The sequence below is a fragment of the Lepisosteus oculatus genome, chromosome 6 (genome assembly GCF_040954835.1).
Source record: "Lepisosteus oculatus isolate fLepOcu1 chromosome 6, fLepOcu1.hap2, whole genome shotgun sequence".
Lineage (NCBI taxonomy): Eukaryota > Metazoa > Chordata > Actinopteri > Semionotiformes > Lepisosteidae > Lepisosteus > Lepisosteus oculatus.
Genome location: NC_090701.1, coordinates 38,839,901 through 38,858,824, shown reverse-complemented (window position 1 = coordinate 38,858,824; position 18,924 = coordinate 38,839,901). Strand labels below are relative to the sequence as shown.

The 18,924-nt window shown below is 38.2% G+C and overlaps 1 protein-coding gene and 1 long non-coding RNA gene across 6 annotated transcripts in view; one reads left to right on the top strand and one right to left on the bottom strand.

The window, feature by feature from the left end:
• Positions 1-18,924, top strand: part of LOC138239421 (uncharacterized) — a 70,522-nt gene that overhangs the window by 50,812 nt on the left and 786 nt on the right. The window lies entirely within an intron of this gene.
• pard3aa (par-3 family cell polarity regulator alpha, a) overlaps positions 8,219-18,924 on the bottom strand; it is a 428,925-nt gene continuing 418,219 nt past the window's right edge. For all 5 annotated transcript variants that reach the window (XM_015338942.2, XM_006642876.3, XM_015338940.2 and 2 more), the window contains one exon: positions 8,219-10,633. In XM_015338942.2, coding sequence (XP_015194428.2) covers positions 10,234-10,633 — 400 coding nt within the window. In that variant the 3' untranslated portion in view covers positions 8,219-10,233. The remainder of the gene's footprint in view (positions 10,634-18,924) is intronic.

Below are 18,924 nucleotides of genomic sequence, written 5' to 3'. Positions count from 1 at the left end.
ACAACGGAGAGACATTTACAAACTAGAATATTGTGCACAACATCAGAATAGGCAAAGGGAAGCAATGGCTATTGGAGGGGGTACGATTATAAAGTGTTGACTTCTCAGTTAGCTGTTTTGATGTTGAGAACAATGAGGTCTCCTGCGAACTCAAGCATGGAATCCTTCCAGGGTTCAGAGGCTTCCAGTATCTTCCATAATGTTAGAAAGTGATATTGAAAAGTAAAAAGTATTTTTACTTCAGTAACAAATTCATGTATTTCATTAAACAGAGTCCTAACTGACAACCCTTTTGGTTCTTTCACTCTCCAGTAGCACCCATGCAATCTATATTGGTTCTCGTTATGAAGGTTGTAATTAAGACCCTGCAAAACCAATAGGAGGAAGATGGAGGGGCTCAAGCAACTACAGTGACGTGAATTCAAAGAATACATAAGAAACAATACATCCTTTTACTTTTGTACAGTATTTTAATACATTGGTCTGCAGTAACAGAGCTTTACCTTTAAAAGACTGACCATTTCTTTTCTAGAATGATCATAATTTTTATCATTGGAAAACATTTCATATTTAGCAGTGCCAGATGTGTTGATTCCTACAGTAGGTTTCACTTGGTTGGTGACCAATTGTGAAACTGAGGTTTGTGTTTGATAGGCAGGTTAGGTGGTTGTTGACATACACCCCTGAATTTCACATTGCCTTAGGGCATGAATGACATGCAGACATTATAACTGACTCGCCATCGAATTGTTCACTGGTATGTTCAGGACAGTACGATGAATAAAACTGTCAATCAAAAGATAAAAAAATAAAACCACATGTGGCCAGTGTGAGATGCTTGAAGAATAAAAGTCCTATCAACAATGTAAGGCTTAGACCAGTCTACCATCTGCAGGTCCTGTCCTACATTCTCAGAGGACATGCTGATAATTATATTGCTTAATTCAGCTATCTGAAGCTTTATTCTTTCAGGCAATATGGGGGAAATGGCAGGAGGTAGGAAATGTCCTTGGTGGTATACTGTAGCTAATTTCCAAATCACTGCGTTACTGCCAAAAGTGTCTTGTTTTGTTGAGATAGGCCAATTCAATTTAATAGTAAAAGCTTCCTTTCTTTCATTTAACTTTGCTTTCTTTGAAGTAAAATTCTGTAACCTTGGGGATGGTAAATTTACTGCATCATTCCATAAATCATTTTCAAGACATTGCATTCTAAATTAGTTTTAAATGAAATAGAACAAGTCAGATTGTTCGGATTCACTCTTAGCTCAGAGACAGATTTCTTTTTCAGTTGTGCCACTTTTTGTTGAGAAAAGCAGAAAGCATGGTACTTCTACAGAAAGGAAGTAGAAAGGTTACATTCCTTCATGATCTGTATTCTTCCCAGACAAAAAAATCTAAACTATATCTCACTGACTTAAGGAATCACACACTGATTATGAGCATCAGCGGATTGTTCCTAAGCCAAAAGAAACCTTTTATCTTCACAGCTGAGGCTGTTTTCTGTCTCACACATTAACAGAGTAAAGGGATATCAAGACAACAATGGTGAGCGTTTGAGTAAGAACTACAAATCACAATTTGATTTGCTGTGGAATTCATGCAGATAAGATTATAAGGGTATAAGTATTTCCAAAAAAGACTTCACAGAGAAGCTACAAGCCAGCTCTGTATGAAATTGACTACTGTAAAAAGGATGATTAAAATGCACGTGAAAAAAGAAAGAAATTGTGCTAAATGTGACGACAGTTGCTAAAAATATCAAGAAGTTAATAATACACGTTTAACAAAGTTGAACACAGATGGCCTCGTTCATTGTCAGACTGTGGTTGCTCCCTCCGCAGGTGCTGGAATTACCCACATTCTCACTGGACTTTCCTCCATAATTAAATAATGTTTCCTTCTGTTTGCAGAGGCAGTTCCTTCACTGCAACTAATCATTCTAATTCTCTGTAAGATTTGCCACCCCCTCAGGTTACACTGTTACCTGTACTAACAGCAAACATTTTTTTTTCTCATTTAGCAATGCGTTAGGCGTGCTTTTGCTTATGCCAACTGTTTTAACAGTTATCTGACTCCACTGGGTGGATTTGATCAATTCAGCTGCACAACTGTGCAAAGCAAACTTTGATTATTTTCAATTCCAAAACATTTTCAAGGAATGTTCTGATTCTGTCACAAACCACATCAGAAGACAGTCTGGGGGGAAAAAAAAACAACATTTTTAATGAAAGTTCAATGGATTGATTTAACATGAAGGAAAGTCTTGGACAGAAAACATTTCTTTGTTGGGATAATTGCTTGCAGTCATTCTTGTGTCTAAATGGGTGCAGATCACAGGATTTGTTCTGTGTAAAATTAGGATAAATGCTTTGGTGGAAATATTCAAAAACTGGGAGGCTGCAAATGCTTCTTTTTTGGAACACACCATGCTCACATACTGTATGAATAAAATAAATGATTTAGATTTTAAATAAAATTTAATTTGTATATTGTTTAACATACAGTAAATGCAAATTTCAAAAAGTCAAAACAGAGCTGTAATCTTGACCTTTGTGTTATACAAACCGATCATTCTAAATGACCATACTTAAAGTGAAAAATAACACAGGTCTAAGCTGAAATGTTTTCATTTATAACCTTTAGAAATTACACGTTTAACCACCACTCAATCTTTAATTACAGCTTATTTCTCTTAATAAAAGACTATAGACCACATGCTGCTATTCAGTGCTTAATAGAAAATTTCAGGGTACACTTTATCTCATATAAAAATGTATTTTCCACATACAGTATGTAACGGCTGAAATAAAAGGGTTGTTTGAAGAGTACCCAGGACAGGAGTGTCTTTTACTACAGTAAGAATAATGAGACTAATCAAGTACTAAACACTTCTACCTCATTTGGAAATAGGTTTTCATCTTCCTTCAAAAAAAAAAACACTAAAGGAGAGAATCTCATGAGTAAACATGAGATTTTCAGATTACACCATTTTTGACAAAGTATCCATGTACTGTATCTATACTGCACGATAAAACATTGATCTATAAGTGAGATGTTTGATTCTTTAGGTTATTTTCTTATATACTGTACCTGGAATAAGAAAGCTGATTTCTGGTCAACAATGTGCAAAAGTGTTGAAAATACTAGAGCACAATTGGTTTAATAATTTTGTGCTTGTGTCACAGGGAACCCCTTGAAAACCTGGACAGAAGCCCCGGTCTTTCGGCACAGTTGAATTCACTGCTGTGTGGGGTGGGGTGCGGTGCTGAGTATGTTCTATCCCACAAGTTACCATCACCAAATCACAGAAGAGGCAGAGCTAAAGTGTTGATATTTTGGGCTTAGATCTTCTGCAGTGGTGAATTTCGCCCTCAGACAACAGCTCCTCGGAGTACAAATGTACACAGTTTTGTAGGAAATTAACCCTTCACCAGTTCTCAGTTTTGGACCAGTTTCATTTCCTGTGCTAAATACAGACAAGGAAGGTCTTAATACTGAAAAATAAAAACCAATAGTAAGCAAAAAAGTTGCCTGAGCACTTTGAAAAAGACACTTTGGACAGGACATACATTACAAAATCAAATTTCCTTAATATATAAATTCTCTGTATCATGCATTAAAAACACAATTAAGATATATGAGTGCCAGAAATAACACAAACTTCAATTTCTTAATATGACCTATAGCTTATTTCATTTTATTATTTAATACTCCGAACTTAATAACCCCCAGATTGTATAACTTGGCTGAATTCCTAGTAACTCTGTGTGTAAACATTGCTCAAGTTCAAACAGAGTCTAATTTAAAAATGAGAGATTATCCATTAATAACAGTTTTTGCCCAGCACAATAGTGAACAATTCAGAACAATCACTATAAATCTGTCTTCTCCACATTTGAACTAATCTGAACTGAGCTCTATATTTGTGTGTTTTGGAAAACTGCTGTGTTTATCTGGTCTGAAACTTGATAAAATGTTTCACTCCCTTGTAACTTTCCTTAAGAAAGAAAAGGCCTGAGACATAAAACCTGGGTTTACTCAGATAAATTGTTTAGAACATTAAAGTCTGACTGAAAGTAAGGGAAGTTATACTGATTTAAACAACAGCCTATAACATGTGTGGCTAATCTACCATACAGTATATCATAATACCGTTTCTTATCACCATCTTTGACATGCTACTTTCAGCTTGCAAGTCGGAGAATGTTCCTATTTTTTCAGCTTCATATAAGTCTACCAGGGTGACATACAGTGGTTACTGTCTTCTATAACTGTAAGAAAACTACTAATAGCAACATCATATTGATTCACTACATCCCTACAGCTTTTCACTTTTTCCAGTCCTCCCAGGAGCATGCAGTCATTTGAAAATGTTTAAGTGATTTACAGTGAAAGAAAAGTGCTTTAATGATGCTCCTCTGTTGAAATATGATGTTTTTCAGCCACCTACGGGTGCTTAAATAATCTGCAGTATTAAAGAAAAATGATTGTTTTTACACTGTATGCCTACAGCACAATTTTATCATCTTTAGAGCCTTTAACATTGGCTTGTGTGATCTTTATAGGTTGTGGCCTGCAGCACTCCAGAAGGTTTGACCAGGTGAATGGACCATTGACTAAATTAACCTTTTTTAAGATTTTCCCAATGGTCTATAACCTCAAGGGGCTTTGCAGGAACACTTTAGTCACATACACGGAGGGAATCTCCCTGCAGTGGAATGTGGCAGCAACTCTGTGCCAACAGTCTGACCATGGGAACACCCTGAAGGAAGATGAGTACAGGAAACATGCTTTCAGCCGAGAATCTGTGAGGGAAGGCCTGATTTCATGGCATGTATTGGGGATTCATTCAAGCCGCAGAGGTTAACAAAGCTGAAGTCTTGTAGCGATTTCATGGCGTCTTTAAGATTGGGAGGAATCCAGCTTCTCATCTGTGAGATAGTCGGTCTTTCTGCAGCACATTACCTTGACTCTCATGAACAGGCCAAGTCACTTCCTTGATTTCTGTGCTCTAAGAAGAGTTTTCCCTCCTTGTTCCTGAAAATATGGAGGCTTTTCACAGTCACCTTCCCAGTCAGAACACCACATGAATGCAACATTATACTTAATGTAGAGTCCAGGTAGATCCTACCAAAACATTTTTCACACTAATTACATTCCTTGAAATGGCAGTAGTGACATCCTCCTCTCTTTAAATTCTTTGAACCCACATCTGCAAAGCACTCTGAGAAGAAACAGGTTTTCAAGACTCGGGAGTCAAAAGCAAAACAGGTGGAAAGCCCTGATAAAGGTCATTGACATCATGAAATCCTCCCAGTCACTGATACTCACCACAGATCCATGTAGAAGAGCATCTGCTTCTTAGATCAAGAAACTAACGATGAACTGGCCAGCTGTTCTGAACAGGTTATAAAAACATGAACATGTTATAGAAAATGGATGGTGGTTGACACCATAATGCTTCCTACTATATACCTCAACAAGACAATGTGGGGAAGCAATAAAAAAGAAAACATGATGCCTGAGTTTACAGCAAAAGGTGTGGAATTTTAAACCAGGGAAGTTACAGTATGCTTAAGCTCTACAGTGCACTTGTAATACCTCGTTTAAATTAACTGTGTTCAGTTTTGTTCACCTCACCACAGAAAAACATATAGCTATAGAAAAAGTTCAAATAAGCGCAACGAATATGAATCTTGATCTTGGGGGACTGTCGTATTCCGGAGGGTTGAAAAACTAAATCTCTTCAGTCTACAACAGAGAGGAGACTGAGAGGAGATTTGATCTAGGTATCTAAAATACTAAGGGGTATAGATAGGATCAGCCTAAGGGGCTGTTTTACAACACAAGCACTGAAACAAGGACACCGGGTCACTGTGGAAACTGAAGGGCAATTCACTTAGGACCAAGAATAGGAAGCTCTTTTCTACTCAAAGAGAAGTGGACATTCAGAAAGGTGCCAAACTCTGGGTAAGAAAACGCTGGATGAAAGTTTAGATTCACTTAGATACTGAATGAGGAAGAGGAACTGAACAGCCTCCTCTTGTTTGTATACATTTTTCATGTTCTAAGACTGCTACAATCTGCTTCTTACTATCTCTTACAAGTTTATTTTATGTTTGCAATAGTGTAGAAATCAGAACAAAACTAGTATTGAGATCTAAGGACAGCAGTATCACTACAGTATATCCCTTGGCCAGCATTTTGCCTTTCTAATTGCCAAATCCTGCAATTAACAATGAGCAAAACTAGGATGGACAGCACTGTGGCTCAGTGATTAGCACTGCAGACCCGACCAGCTGGGGTCTCGGGCTCATTTCTGGAGCTGGGGTGCTATCTGTGTGAGGTTTGTATGTTCTCCCAGTGTTTGTGTGGTTTTCCTCTGGGTCCTCCGTTTTCCTCTCATAGCCTGAAAATATACTTGTAGATGAATAGGCGTCTGGGATTATGGACTGTGGATGTGTGCATGTCTGTGTGTGCTCTGTGATGGATTGGTGTCCCACCCAGGGTGTGCCCTGCCTTGTGCCCATTGCTTGCCTGGAGAGGCTCTGGCTCCCCTGCAACCCTGAATCAGATGAAGCAGTGAGATTAAACTAACATTTTCTCTCTTAAAAGTCTACTTTTGTTTCTGCATCATATCAAACAGCAAAGATACAGTATGATGCAAGACCAATACCCCATTCCTGTTACACAACCCTTGGTCTCTTAATATAGTTGTTCTTTTTTACGAAAACATGAAACATCACTACTGAGACAAACCCACTGTTAATTTCCTTCAAAACACAATGTAGTCTCCAGGGCAAATAATTTCCTAATTTAGTCATGTATTTATTTCTACAGTGTTGTTACAGTAGCAGTTTTGCTGCTATTCTTCTCCACACTTCTTTGGCTCCAGTAGATATTTCGGCAGTTGTATGCTCCATTCCAATACTGATCTACTGACTCATCCCACACATTCCTTTAAGGGAGGAAACAAAAATTTCTCTTAATCAGAATGAGTGGTTTATATAAAACTCTCAATACTTCTGCACATACATTTCAGAATATTAACTTCATGGCAACAGCCATAAAACTAATTTTGAACAGGTAAACCTAAGGACGATATGTAAATTAGGAGTACAGACTCTTTAAATATTAAATGAACATAAGTTTTGACGTGTTATCCTTCTAAAGAAAAAAACATCCTAAATGTCATTCAACATTTTCTGCTTAGGTCTAGATCCGCACACTACTTAAAGTTCCCTAGATAGTCAAAAAAAACATTTTACCTAAAAACTCAAAAAGCTTAGCTTCTAATCCTGAACTCACCAGTGATACCACTGTGGTCTCCTAATAAACTGCAATTCTTTGTTCAGAAACATTCATTAAAATCACGTTATTTAACTTTCTGAACAGACAATTCCTATTAAAGTGGAGCAACAGGTTTCAAAATCTACTTTCCCATTCTTAAATGTCATACACTGTATTCCCATTGCTACTTAATTCCTATTCCAATGAGATTTTCCTTCCCCTCAACCTTAAAGTAACTCAGAAGGTACAATGAAGGTATTGAGGTGCCTCATCAGGGGTTCTGGAACATTGAAGAACTCAAAAGAAACAAAAGCTGAGTTTCTTTCTTTTTGATCAATGTCTTTCTTTCAACTCTGTAACATTCCCAACAAAGTAAAAGTAACTATGAAAAAGTAGGGGTTAAATGGTTAAGAATGTAAAAATATTTGAAATACCATAAAATACTTTTTTTGCACTTAATTGAATAACCCAGTATATACGATCACATTCCAATTAATGCATTTATTTCAGTCACAGAGACGTATAAAATTTCCAGAGACAAAAAAAGTCTAAAATATTTCTGTTCCCCTGAAACCCACAGTAATGTTCAATGGGATCACATGAGTAAAACCTTTTTTAACATCCATAGAATCCATAGAAATTATCCCACAATTTGTGTGTTATCCCAGGAAGTCTAACTGAATAAAATCAGTGGGTTTATCTCTACAGACAGCAATTCTCTGCACACAGAGTGATTGCTTGCCAAAACAACAAGTACGCTAACCCCCAGAGGTGATGCTCTTTAAACAGTGACTTCTTATTTCATTCCATTTCTAGCTTTGATAGTAGGCTTGGTATGAGCATCATAATTATATTTGCTTCAGACAGGCTTTCAAAATTTCCCATTGTAGTGAGTCAAAAACAAACATATATCAGTAATTACTGTAAACATGACGAAACAGCTTTTTTATTCTAAATTTGATATGTACAGGAAAAGCGGTCATATACTGCTCTTTATACATCATGTAAAAGTTTTATAAACCAATTGCACTGTGCTTATATTAGTTATCCTTTTCTCCTGTTTGAAACACCAGAGTATATAATTAATAAAGGCAATGACAGACTGGAAGTACACTGATAACATGTGCAGAGTTTTTTTTTTTCTCCATGTATCATAAAAAAATAGCTCAATGACAAAACAAATGTTTCAAAAACACAAAGAGCGGAAGAAAAACAGATGAATGATGAATGGCGTGGTATGTGATTTAATTCCTTTCAACCGAAAAAAAAGTATGCTTCTTCACATCTGGTTTCTCAGGCACTTTAACCATTCCAAACCCAGCATACAGCACATGAAATAAGGAGGAAAAAAAACATGGCAGCAGCTGGTGGGACAGCATATTCTCAAAGTGCCAGATGCACGTTACAATATCAGAGCTGAGGCAATACAAAATACGAATTTTATTCCATTTGCAGTTAGAGGATGAGTCTCCCATTTCTGTCTGCTTTACATCCGTACAAAAAAATGCACCTCGTGCTGAGTAGATGAGTGGAGCTAGAAGACAATTACAGAATCTGGAAGTACCAAACACTTCTTTGATTAGACCAACTTGTTACAAAAAAAAAACAAAAAAAAGTAGAGTACTTCTTAAAAAGGCCTATCTTCCCTTTAATGTGTTTAGTCCTACTCATTTCCTATTGCCAAGAAAAGTCCAAGTCTGTTATCTCTCTGCCAACATACATTTTCTAGACAGGGGAACACTCACGTTACAGACACAGTTTACTCAGGAGGATAAATCTATAATACAGCTATATCAGTTCGACATGATTATCTTTCTTCTCTCATTTGTTACAAATAATGGCAGCAAAACAAAAATCTTTTCAAAACGATTACAGATTGTATTTCAGGCCAAACAATCAAATGCCACTACACCGTGTTTTGTGGTATTCAGCTGTAGCGCAAGTGGTTTCAGATTAACCACCTTAATGAAAAATTCAGTAAAGACTGGCAGCAGCGTTTCACTGTGAGTCTGTAATCAAAGACAGTAATGTGCAAAGCAGAGAGGTCAGGCACAGAACATAGCTGTTTTCCAACACCACACTCCCCTCTCTGGAGATGACATACAAATTAATTTTTCATGAAAAACGTTAATTAACAACCCACATTGACCCCATTTATACAAATGCATACCCTCAAGGGCTAGTAAGTGAAAGGACATATAAAGGGTTAGTTTCATTATTATAAAACACCAAACCAAGCACAGGACAAAGTTAAAATGAGGACCGCATATCAAGCAAAGGAAATTTCCATGAGTGAAAACTGAACTGTTAGATCATTTCAAATCTGTGTTTTATAACAGTCCTTGGCTCAGCACCTTCTCAGTGGGTCAAGCACAGAACATCTTTAAGGCTGACATAGTCAGGGCTTCAATTACAGGACATGAAACTGGCATTGCAGCATCTTCTCAGATGCTTTTTTAGTTTTCATCAGGTCACTCACAGAAGGGAAACTCTATTGTAACATACCTAGGACACATACTGTACACAATGTCTGTGTTTCAATGACAGAACACATACACATCACTTGATACTGTATAGGACCCATAAAGTTGTTACTTCCCATTGGCTCATGAATAGACACGTATTTCTTGGTTCTCCTGTGATTGTCAGAGCTCGGAGGTGCTGCTCCTGAAACAGAAAACACTTTTCAACAGATGAGTGAGGACTTATTAAGGCCAGCAAGTCTCTTGACCACGAATACTGGAAGGCACTAAAAAACTGTGTGTATAGTTGCAAACAAAATCCCCACTCTTTGAGAAGTCTGTCGTCTGGAGGATGTGGGGACCCCAAAATAAAACAAAATATAGCAACTGCAAAATAAAAATAAAAACAAAGGCTTGAGCATTTTGTTCCAAGACAAAAAGTTTCCTTTTGTGGTACAGCCATTCCTCTCGCCGTCCCCTCAGGAGTAGAACGGTCGTCCCTTCTCTGGGGTCTGCAACCTGTTCAGCCGGGCGACCTGAGATGGGGATGGGGGGACGTCCTGTCTGTAGGGGCCTTTGGGTGGGGTGGGGGCGGGTTCCTTGTGGGGGGAGTACGAGTCATAGTTGTTGGGCACCTCCTGGGTTGGCGGCAGCTTCATCTTGGTCTCCTGCTCCTTGCGCCTCTGCTCCTGCCGGAGCAGCTCCTGCGTCTCGAGCAGCACGCGGGCGTTGAGGCCAATCACTCCCATGTAGCCGTTGCGCGAGCCTTGGTAGCTGGAGTAGCGGGGACTCTCCTTGGCGCTCTGGAACCCTTCTCCCGGTGGGCAGACCTTGTCCCACGAGTCTTGCGACACAGAGCTCGGGTTCTTTCGGCTCTGTCTGGAGAAACAAATGGGCCGTGAAGGTTTTTGCAGTGCATCCAAATAAATAAAAAAAAAACAAGGAACCACAGAACAAGCCGCGTCAAAACTAAAATGCACAACAAACACAAATGGTAATCTCGCAGACGACTGGCAAGATTTACTCATTTTTATGAAAGGCAACCATGTTGTCATGATTTGCTGACTTGACATCCAGTTACTGCGGCAGTTCTTTTGTTTTAATTAGTCGGATAATGAGAAATGGTCTCAAATCAAAGACCTAATTGTCTTTTTTCACAGACTTGTCACAAGTTAATACGTGTGGAGGAAAGGGTATCCAAGATAAATGCCATCCTTGCATTTACTGTATGTGAAGACAGACAACAGACAACACATCAATGAATACATACAGCTCCAAATGTTGAATTTCACCAGAGACAAGATGGACTGAAAAAACACTCACTTATTTCAACTGACAAGACCAATAGTTTCATAAAGGCCGCATTCATTCACAGATGATGCCATAGTTTCACAGAGTATTGATTTAAATGCAAAGGTTCAACAAATCTGAAGGCTCTTTTTTGTTTCTGTGGCACTATAAATTTATAAATTGTTAAAACTAAAAAAAAAACAACACAGACAATTCATGTTTTATTCTGCTGTGTTCAGCACAAGGAATTCAGTTTAATAAGAACTACCTCATTCATAAAGGAACATCTTTCATTTAAGCAGCTTCATTCTGTCCTTCCTTAAGCTGACTTACTTAAGGACTCAAACATGTTATGCTGTGGTTGGCTTGAAGTACTAAACATAAAAAACGAATATAAAAATACATTTTTTCTGCAGTAAAAAAAAAGCACAGTGACACGTGATTATTTTTGTCTGGTCCAAAGTCGGTTTTTAAATACCACAAGAAGCTGTAGACCACCAAGCAGTGAATCTGAGCTAATTCTGTATTGTTGAAGAACAATTAGAGTAGATGCATTCCCATCTTTGTTATCCCTGATAAATGCAAATTAAATATATTACATGATATGAATTAGGCCTACACATATTGAGAAAATGAAAAGGGTAACAAAAACCACATGGAGATTTCCAGTCTTGTGAGACTGAGCAAATCTTTGTACAGAAATCAAAGTAATGGCAGATGTTGAAACAGACTGTTGAAGAAATCCTGCCACATGCTTCACAGAGCTAGGAATGCTTGCTCAAAAGATTTTAAAGGTGTTTAAAAATGGTCTAGAGAAGATAGCAATGATTAAAGATATATTTTGTGACATTGAGCTAAAAGCCAAAATAAGAGTCAAATATTAATTTACACTTTCCTGCTTTAAAATGCAATTAGTCAAGTAGCACCATTAATGGATCACTTAACAGATTTATATAAAGAAATCCAAAAACCGTAATCACCATCCCACTAATTGTATTTTGGTCACATCAATAATAAGTGAACTTGAAAATGGCAGCATGTAAATGACAAATCCATGAAACCCAAGACATTCTCAACTGCCAAGTTTCTTTTTAAATTCAAACCAGATGGAGCTGCTCAGGCCTTTAAATGTACTATGGCTAATAAACACACGTACGTATCAGCTGAACCTCAGCGGTCATTGTCCTGTTAACTGGAGAATGTTTGCTTTGTCCGGTTTACAGGGCAATGGAAAGTATTTGCTCACTTTCTTGAATAACCCGATTTGTGTGAAAAGGAGGGAAGGCAGAATGTGTAAACAGGATATTTTTAGTTTTTCACAATGTTACTCTCTCTACAGTTAACAAATTCAAATGTACTGTAGTCAACTGTAGAACTTTGTAAAGGGAATACGGAGAATGTCAAATGCTTCTGTAGACTGTTTTAGAACATTCTGGCTGAAAAGCACACATCCCTGTCTTTCTAAAGAACTATGCGGGTTTCAAAGGTCAGTCTGACACACATCTGCAGCAGAACACTGTATAGGAGCACCTGCAGAGAATCAAAGCCCATTGAAATTTCTTTAAAATAGGGAGCATTCAAAGAAAGACTTTAGTAATGTTTTCCTTTTCGGTCCACTGTAAATGTTTTTTCCACATTCCAGCTTTTTCCTCATGTTCTGTATGAAAAAGGATTTTCCACAGGTTTTTCAAATGACCCGCATTCTGCCATGTGCAAAATGATAACTAGTTATCCTGCTTTCATGACAGAAAAGTTAATTCATCCTGACTACTAAATCATGCTTCTATAATGAAATACTTCTGACGAGAATTTCTAACTTCAGGAATTCATTTTTTAACTTCTGTAACTAAAAAGGAAACTCCCCTCATAAATATCTATTAATTTTGGCTTGTTTAATTTGACCTCAGTCAAAAACGGTATGAGATTATGCAAAGAATTCATATCAGAACAAAAGTTCATGATACAACATCTTTGAGCTACATATAAATGTGCAAGGCTAGAGGCATTTTCTTTTTAGTTTTAGCTACAATATGACACTTAAAGTTAGCATATATATTTTTTTCCATTACTCAAAAATTATGTCTTACAAGGAACTTCTGGATTGGTAAATTCAAGTCCTTAACTTTGTTAAAACTGAGTGGGAATCAAAACCTGAGACATTCCACTTCCATGGCAGATGTGCTGTTAGTGTACTTAGAAGAGCCAAGTCTCCATGAGGCAAACCAGTGACAGGCTGATGACTAAACTGGCACAGTTTAAGCAAAAAATGTCCAGGGATCAACTACAGCTGTATGATCACTATAGGCGATAATAGCAAAGTATTGCATCAGTTGCTCTTTGTTCCCTGTTGTGAGACAACGACAATGAGACAAAGAAGTTCCCCCGAATAATCCCCCCTAATAATCTTGTGTAATGTGTGAGGAGGTACTGCTGGGATTCGACCATGGCTGCACATTCACACTATGCCACTCCCCAGGCAGTAGAGAATTCCAAAGTGGAAAAGACTGGGTCCCCTGCTGCAGCAACATTCCGCGTTATCCAGGTTCCAAGGGGATTACATCACTATAATAGGCTCAAATGAGCCCTGATACACTTACATTGTGCAGAAAACGATAGAAAATTGATTGCAGCTGTTAACCAGCAGGAGTCAGGATCATAGGAAATGTGCTTGAGAATTACAGACTTTTAAAGTGGAAGGGGTGTGTGACATCACCTGCATCTCCACAGCACATACTGTAGCAAAAAATCCACATTAACAAAACTAGATGTTTGTTTGTTCTGGATGTACAAGTATTGACAAGCATTTTGATTAATTCTCTTTCGAAGATCTTTAATGTTCAAATGTTACAGTTGCTTTGTTAAAATGTATTACTCCTTTTCCACAGTTTCTGCCAGATGTGCTTGGCAGATTAGAAACTCTTCCAGACACAGTTGGCTACTCCTTCCTCTTTTTCTTGACTTGCACAGTGGGAGTTTGAGCCTTCGTGTGGGGAACAGAGTAACAGCTCCCCACAAGAACATCCTGATGTCATCTCCTTTTACTGTATGTCCATTATCTCCTACCCAGGTAACACATGCCTTTGCAATGATGGGATCAAGCGGAGACCTAAATGCCTTCACCCACCTATGATTACCTCAGCAAAACACTGCTTAGGTTTAAAATGTGCTTATTTTGCAATTGAGTATTACAAAATGGAGCTCTGTATGCAAATACACAAACATGTCACTGGATCCAAAAGATGTGAAAGATCATATACAAACAAGGACATTCACATTTTATAGTAGGAAGGGTGTATAAGCTAGACCAGTGGTTCTCAAACTTTTTGCACAAAGTACCACCCCTAATCCAACCAAAGCATCTAAGTATCACCTACAAGTCATCATCTCATAGGAACCCCAGAAATTCTCAATGACCAACATGAGCGCTTGTGCACACACACTCACACATACATATAATAAATATTATAATAATAAACTTTGTTTGATATATTAAAATGTGGCTTCTCAAAGTGTTTTACAGAAAAAAAACAACAACAAATAAAAATAAAAAAAACACCATTTCAGTGAGAGGGGTGAGCCTGTTTAGTCGAGCAAAGCAGATGTGAATTTTTCGAGCTGTGATACAATTCACAACAGTCTTAACATATTTTAAGTCGTCAGGCATTTTCTTGACGGCAAAGGTCTCGCGGTGGATGTTGCAATGAAACCATACATTTCTGGAGCAACCTCTCTAATTCGTGCAACTACACCGCTGTGTCGGCTTGTCATTACTCTAGCACCGTCTGTACAAACTCCGACACATTTTATCCAGTTGATGCCATTCTCTTCGATAAATTCATTCAGAAGCTGAAATACGTGCTCTCCTGTCGTTCCTGTTGGTAGCAGCTTACAGAACAGAAAGTCCTCACGGGACGTACCCTCAAACTCGTATCTAACGTAAACGAGCAAACTGGCCAAATCGACTACAGACTCATCTAATTGCAGTGAAAAACATCTGCTCATCTTAACGCGCGCTGTCAGCGTACTTTTGATATAATCCTTCATTTCAATAATTCTGTGAATGACTGTGTCTTTCGGGGGGGGCAGCAGGTCGAGCTGTTCAGCAGCTTTTTCTCCACACATAATAGTGTGGGGCTTACCTGCTTTAGCAATCCGCAAGCTTGCATTTTTCCACGTTTCCGTTTTTATTTCAGTGTTTAAGTATTTATTTCATGCGCATGGGAGAGAAACACAGAGACGCTCGGTGTATTTTTCTCAAATTAACTTAGAACAGTTCTTAAATATTTTTCTGTTATTTTTCACTCTTTCCTGTGCTCACAAGATCACCTGCGTTCGTAGCACGCATTTCTATGCATTCCTGTGTTTACAACATTGGCATTGTTCCAAAATCACGCACATTCTCCTTTCTCCCTATTTGCTGGAGATACAGCAGCTTTTTTAAATACAATTGGTCACTTGCGTCCGTAGCACGCATTCCTATAGAGTGGTATAGAATTACAGAGTATCTCTTGTGTCCACTGAAGTATCAGCACTACAGCTACGCGTACCACAGTTTGAGAACCACTGAGCTAGACTATTTGCTCACTGAAAAGAATAAAAAATATTAATTTCTATCACACAGGATGATCAGTTATCCATCGACCAACAGGAGCCAATGTGGTACTCTGTGTTGTGTGAAATCTGATGTTATCCCAGTTATGCAGGGTGTTCCCTGCACAGGTACCGTGCTGTAACTTTTACTGTTTAGCACGTGTGTGTTGCCTCTTAGTATGGTCGTCCTCCTGGCCTCAATTATGAAGAGGGGAGCTTTCTTTGTGGAGTCTGCGCATTCTCTCCATGTTCATGTGAGTTTTCACTGGATGCTCCAGTTTCCTCCCACCATCAAAGCTATGCTGGCTGAGGTAACTGATATCACTAAACTGCATGTGCATGTGGTCTGTGATAGACCAACAGAGCAGTCCTGTAGTCCTGCCCTGCAACCAATACGTCTGGGTTAGATCCTGGGTTGAGACCTTAATCAGGAATAAATACGAAGAATAATAGGAATAAATAGGAATAAGCAGCTTTCTGATAATGAAAGGATGCTGTGTCTTCAACAGATTTACAGTACCATCATGGACTTGGATTTCACCAATATGTTGATGATACTCAGTCTTTCTTGCAAACTAAATCAGATACTGTATGGTGTGGTTCATGCACTCTACAGCTGCCTGACTGATACTGAGATATGGATGCAACAGAACTTCATTCAGCCAAGATGTGATAGGACTGAGGATATGTTTATTGGCACCTAACAACTGCTACAGTTGGTGATGTCTGTTTTTTTCACCTTATGTTGTCACATTCAGTGCTCATACTAGAAGCATTACAGTATAAGGGTATTGTTTCCCATCTGCGTAATGCTGCCAAGTTAAGGACATCAGCTCTGACTATCTGACTATCAGGCCTTGAGCCTGTAAAGAGACTTCAGAATGTGTTAACTAAAATTGCTCTGCATCAGCAGATGATATTGTAACTGTGCTGTGTAAACTGCAAAGACTTCCCTTGAAATTTAGAGCGGATTTCAAATTTGAATACAAGACACTGAATTGTACAGCTCCAGGTTACTTTAAGGACTTGGTATAGTACAAAACACTTAATTCGAGATGTGCTGATTTAGGTTTTTTTAATTAGAGAAAGGGAAGTAGATCTTGATCTTACACAAAAAGAATCAGATCTTCTTGTGAAGCTCCATAACTGTGGAATTCACTTCTGGAATTAGTGATTATGCATCTGTGTCATAGGTTAAGCTTTATTAAGCTTTTTGCTTAATTTTTTATTTTGTCTCAATTTGGTCAATTTGTTTACTTCTGATTTTTTGTTATTTCTGTTTACACTCTTGAGAACAATGAAAAGCGCTTATAAATAAAATATATTATCCACGTTAAGAAAACAGTAAGGAAACCACCATTTAACACAAGCTTTTGTGCAATAATAATAAATAATTCATTCAAAAGATAAATGCAATTTGTATTTTTTGCATTTTTGCAATACTTCTAAAGTCCCAAAACTGTCCAAAATGGCTTCACTGATAATGAGATTTTTTATGTATGTAAAGCTGCAAAAAGAAGGCTGAATATAAGCATGATATTGCTTGCTGATTTGCAGCTGCTGAAGATTAGAGACGTTTCTTGATAGAAATGCACCTACAAGATAGCTGTTAATGGAATAGCTGATATCTGAATTTGCCTCAAGACTTAAGATCTAAAAGTCTTATTGACAACACCCAGAAAGTCTTATCCAAGGCAACACTGAACACCAAACCCAAGGCCTTCAGGATCACATTTGTCAAGATTAATTTCCCTTTGAAAGCTGATATTTATTCAGCTATTCTGTATTACGATTTGGAGGGATGTGCCAGAAGCAACAGAGAAATGTTTCTTAAACCCTAGACACTACAAGAATACCATATAGCATAAAGAGTATAAATATTCTTTCTTCTTTATAAAGTAACATGTTTTTACCTTTAAGTGCAAGGTTTGTACTAATTTCAATAGCATTCCTATTTACAGTATACTGATGAAAAAAGAAACGCAAAATTTTCTGGAATGAGAATACTATAGTTATAGCTTATGTACTTTCACAAAAAGGTATAAATTTGTTTTAAGTCCTCTGACAAGCAATACAGCTTGTCCAGTGAGGCGTTGCAACTTGCCAATCACACAAAAGCTCGTTAGGTGCACTTTTACCCAACAAGGTCTGGGTGGAACAATGCCTGATCAGGTCACCTTGAAAAAGGCCTTAATTCAAAGCTTAAGTCACTGCAAGAAAAAGGCCACACTCTGCATTCCATAATGCCTGGAATGTCACCAGAAGCATTGCCAGACACTATGGAGTAAGCCTCTCCACTGTGTCCCGACTGCAGAGAAGGTTTCAGCAGACCGGGAGGACAGATGACAGTCCAAGACCCGGTCGCCCTCGAGTGACCACACCAGAGCAGAACCGACACATAAGACTGGTCCATCTGAGAGATCGTTTCAGATCTGCCACCCGTATTGCTGCTGAAACTGCCGGCAGACACAACGCCCACATCAGTGACATGACAGTGAGGCTCCATGCTGCTGGCCTTAGATCAAGGCAACCTGTCAGAGGCCCTCTGCTCACACCTCCTAGACATCACTCCGACTGGCTTGGGCCAGACAGAGGCTGCAATGGACTCATCGGCAGTGGCATCAGGTCCTCTTCATGGATGAGTCACTCTTCCGTCTGTTCCACGGACACGGGAGGGCCACAGTATGGAGGAGGAGGTGTTGCATTTCTTTTTTCATTGGTATATTTAAGAAGCTAAAGTTTAAAATTAAGGCTGCAGCAAAGCAGACAAAGGTTGAAAGACACTAAACTCATCTACTTCCTGAGGAATCAGTGACTACTGCATTTCTCTTGAAACATTCATTAAATTTAATTACTTCATGACAAATACATGTCATAACGCTCCATGTTTCTCCACATAATATCCATGCATGATTTTGCTGCGTTTGAAGTAAAAACTAGGACTTGCAAAGCAGAGATATGGGGATATTTTAAAGTGATCAATGCACTCTCCCAGAAACAATCCTGAACTTGTTGAAAGTTGAAAATAACTTGTTTTATTATTTTGTCCACTGTTCAATTTAAAAATGTTAAAAGATAAAAAGGTTCTTTTTTCAAGATAAAAAGGGTTTCTGATGAACTTGTGTTTTTAACATGAACATGACCATAGGACAAACATGAGGACCATAGGACAAACAAGGTCTTTTCCTTGTGTTAATACCAGATACTTGCTATAAAAAGTCTCAAAAATGGGATGTGTTCCCCTAACCCACATACAATTAACTCCATGGTAAAATGTTTTACGGAAGCCC